The sequence below is a fragment of the Crocuta crocuta genome, unplaced genomic scaffold (assembly GCF_008692635.1).
Source record: "Crocuta crocuta isolate KB4526 unplaced genomic scaffold, BGI_CrCroc_1.0 scaffold421, whole genome shotgun sequence".
NCBI classification, from domain to species: domain Eukaryota; kingdom Metazoa; phylum Chordata; class Mammalia; order Carnivora; family Hyaenidae; genus Crocuta; species Crocuta crocuta.
In genome coordinates this window covers 92,443-93,673 of record NW_027529437.1, presented here as the reverse complement: position 1 = coordinate 93,673, position 1,231 = coordinate 92,443, and the positions used below count along the sequence as shown (strand labels likewise).

The 1,231-nt window shown below is 31.7% G+C and overlaps 1 protein-coding gene across 1 annotated transcript in view; it reads left to right on the top strand.

Annotated features, from left to right (window-relative positions):
- The window catches only part of LOC144228152 (ribosomal protein S6 kinase alpha-6), a gene marked incomplete at its 5' end in the record, with an annotated part of 59,484 nt that overhangs the window by 2,362 nt on the left and 55,891 nt on the right, over window positions 1–1,231 (top strand). Inside the window, one exon of the mRNA XM_077759965.1 lies at window positions 1,023–1,093. Within this exon, the coding sequence (XP_077616091.1) occupies window positions 1,023–1,093 (71 nt within the window). The remainder of the gene's footprint in view (window positions 1–1,022; window positions 1,094–1,231) is intronic.

Genomic DNA, 1,231 nt, shown 5'->3' with positions numbered 1-1,231 from the left:
TTGGTGATAATAAATTAGGAGAGAGCAGTAGAGAGAAGATCAGAGTCATCTGGAGACCTTTAAAAATACTACTCAGTCAGCCAGCATACAATTAATTTAGGGGGGAGGTGAGATTTCAGTATAATATCCTCCTATTTGTCCTTGTCATTACCACCTCTGCTCCTCCAGTCACCAGTGTGGAACCAAAACTTTAAGTTTGGATGCAGGGGACTGGAATTTGAAGCCAAAGGCATTACTAAATCTAAGTTCAAGATTTAAATATTAGGGATATAAAAACTTTTCTCTTTAGTGAACTGTAATGAACTTCATTTTCAAAACGAGTTAATTATTTCATTATTTAATGTTCTAATAATCTGCATTTTAATTAAATCTCCTAGGGAAAATGTTTTGTTTGTTTTTAATACCATGTACAGCTTTCTTATTTTTTTAAGATACTGGTGTACATGTGTAGCTTTCTTGTTGTTTTTTCTTTATTGCTTTTTGGAGTTAGGAGAATGAGAATGATTATATCCTTCTTTTTTTTTATTTCCCTTATGACTAGTGATGTTAGGCATCTTTTCATATGCTTATTGGCCTTCTGTGTATCTTCCTTTTTAAGGAAGTTTAAATTTAGTTAATATAGAGTGTAATATTCGTTTCAGGTGTAAAAGCTCCTATGAATTTGAAATGGTTCAGTGCTTATTTTTATATTCCATTCATTGTTAAATATTTGCTTTAAAAGAAAATGCTGTGTGTTTATTTTCAAATTGCTGTGGTTTGGAAACCTAGCCAGATTAGATAGGACTGAAAAAAACTGGTTGGTTTTATTTGCTACATGTCACCTATCAGTTGGGCTATATATAGTAGGGTAACAGAAGTGTATTTCCTTAATCGACTTAGTTTTCTGTTCCTATTTTGACCTATCATGTAGATCCTTCATGATTGGATGATCATGTATTCTAAGTCTCAATTTTTTCCCTAAAAAACTTTATCGTATATTCTAAGTTCTGCCAAATTATGTGCCCTTGTTTTGTTTGTTTTAGTTTGAAATGCTTACTGGTACTCTACCATTTCAAGGTAAAGACAGAAATGAGACCATGAATATGATATTAAAGTAAGTATAAACACTTATTTTTTTCTTTTGGGGAAAAAAATCCTTGTTTTCAGTTTCTTGAAACTTGTTTTCAGTTGACACAATGAAACACTTTTTCACACTGTCTTGGTTTTTTTCTCCTACCATATAAAGGAGACT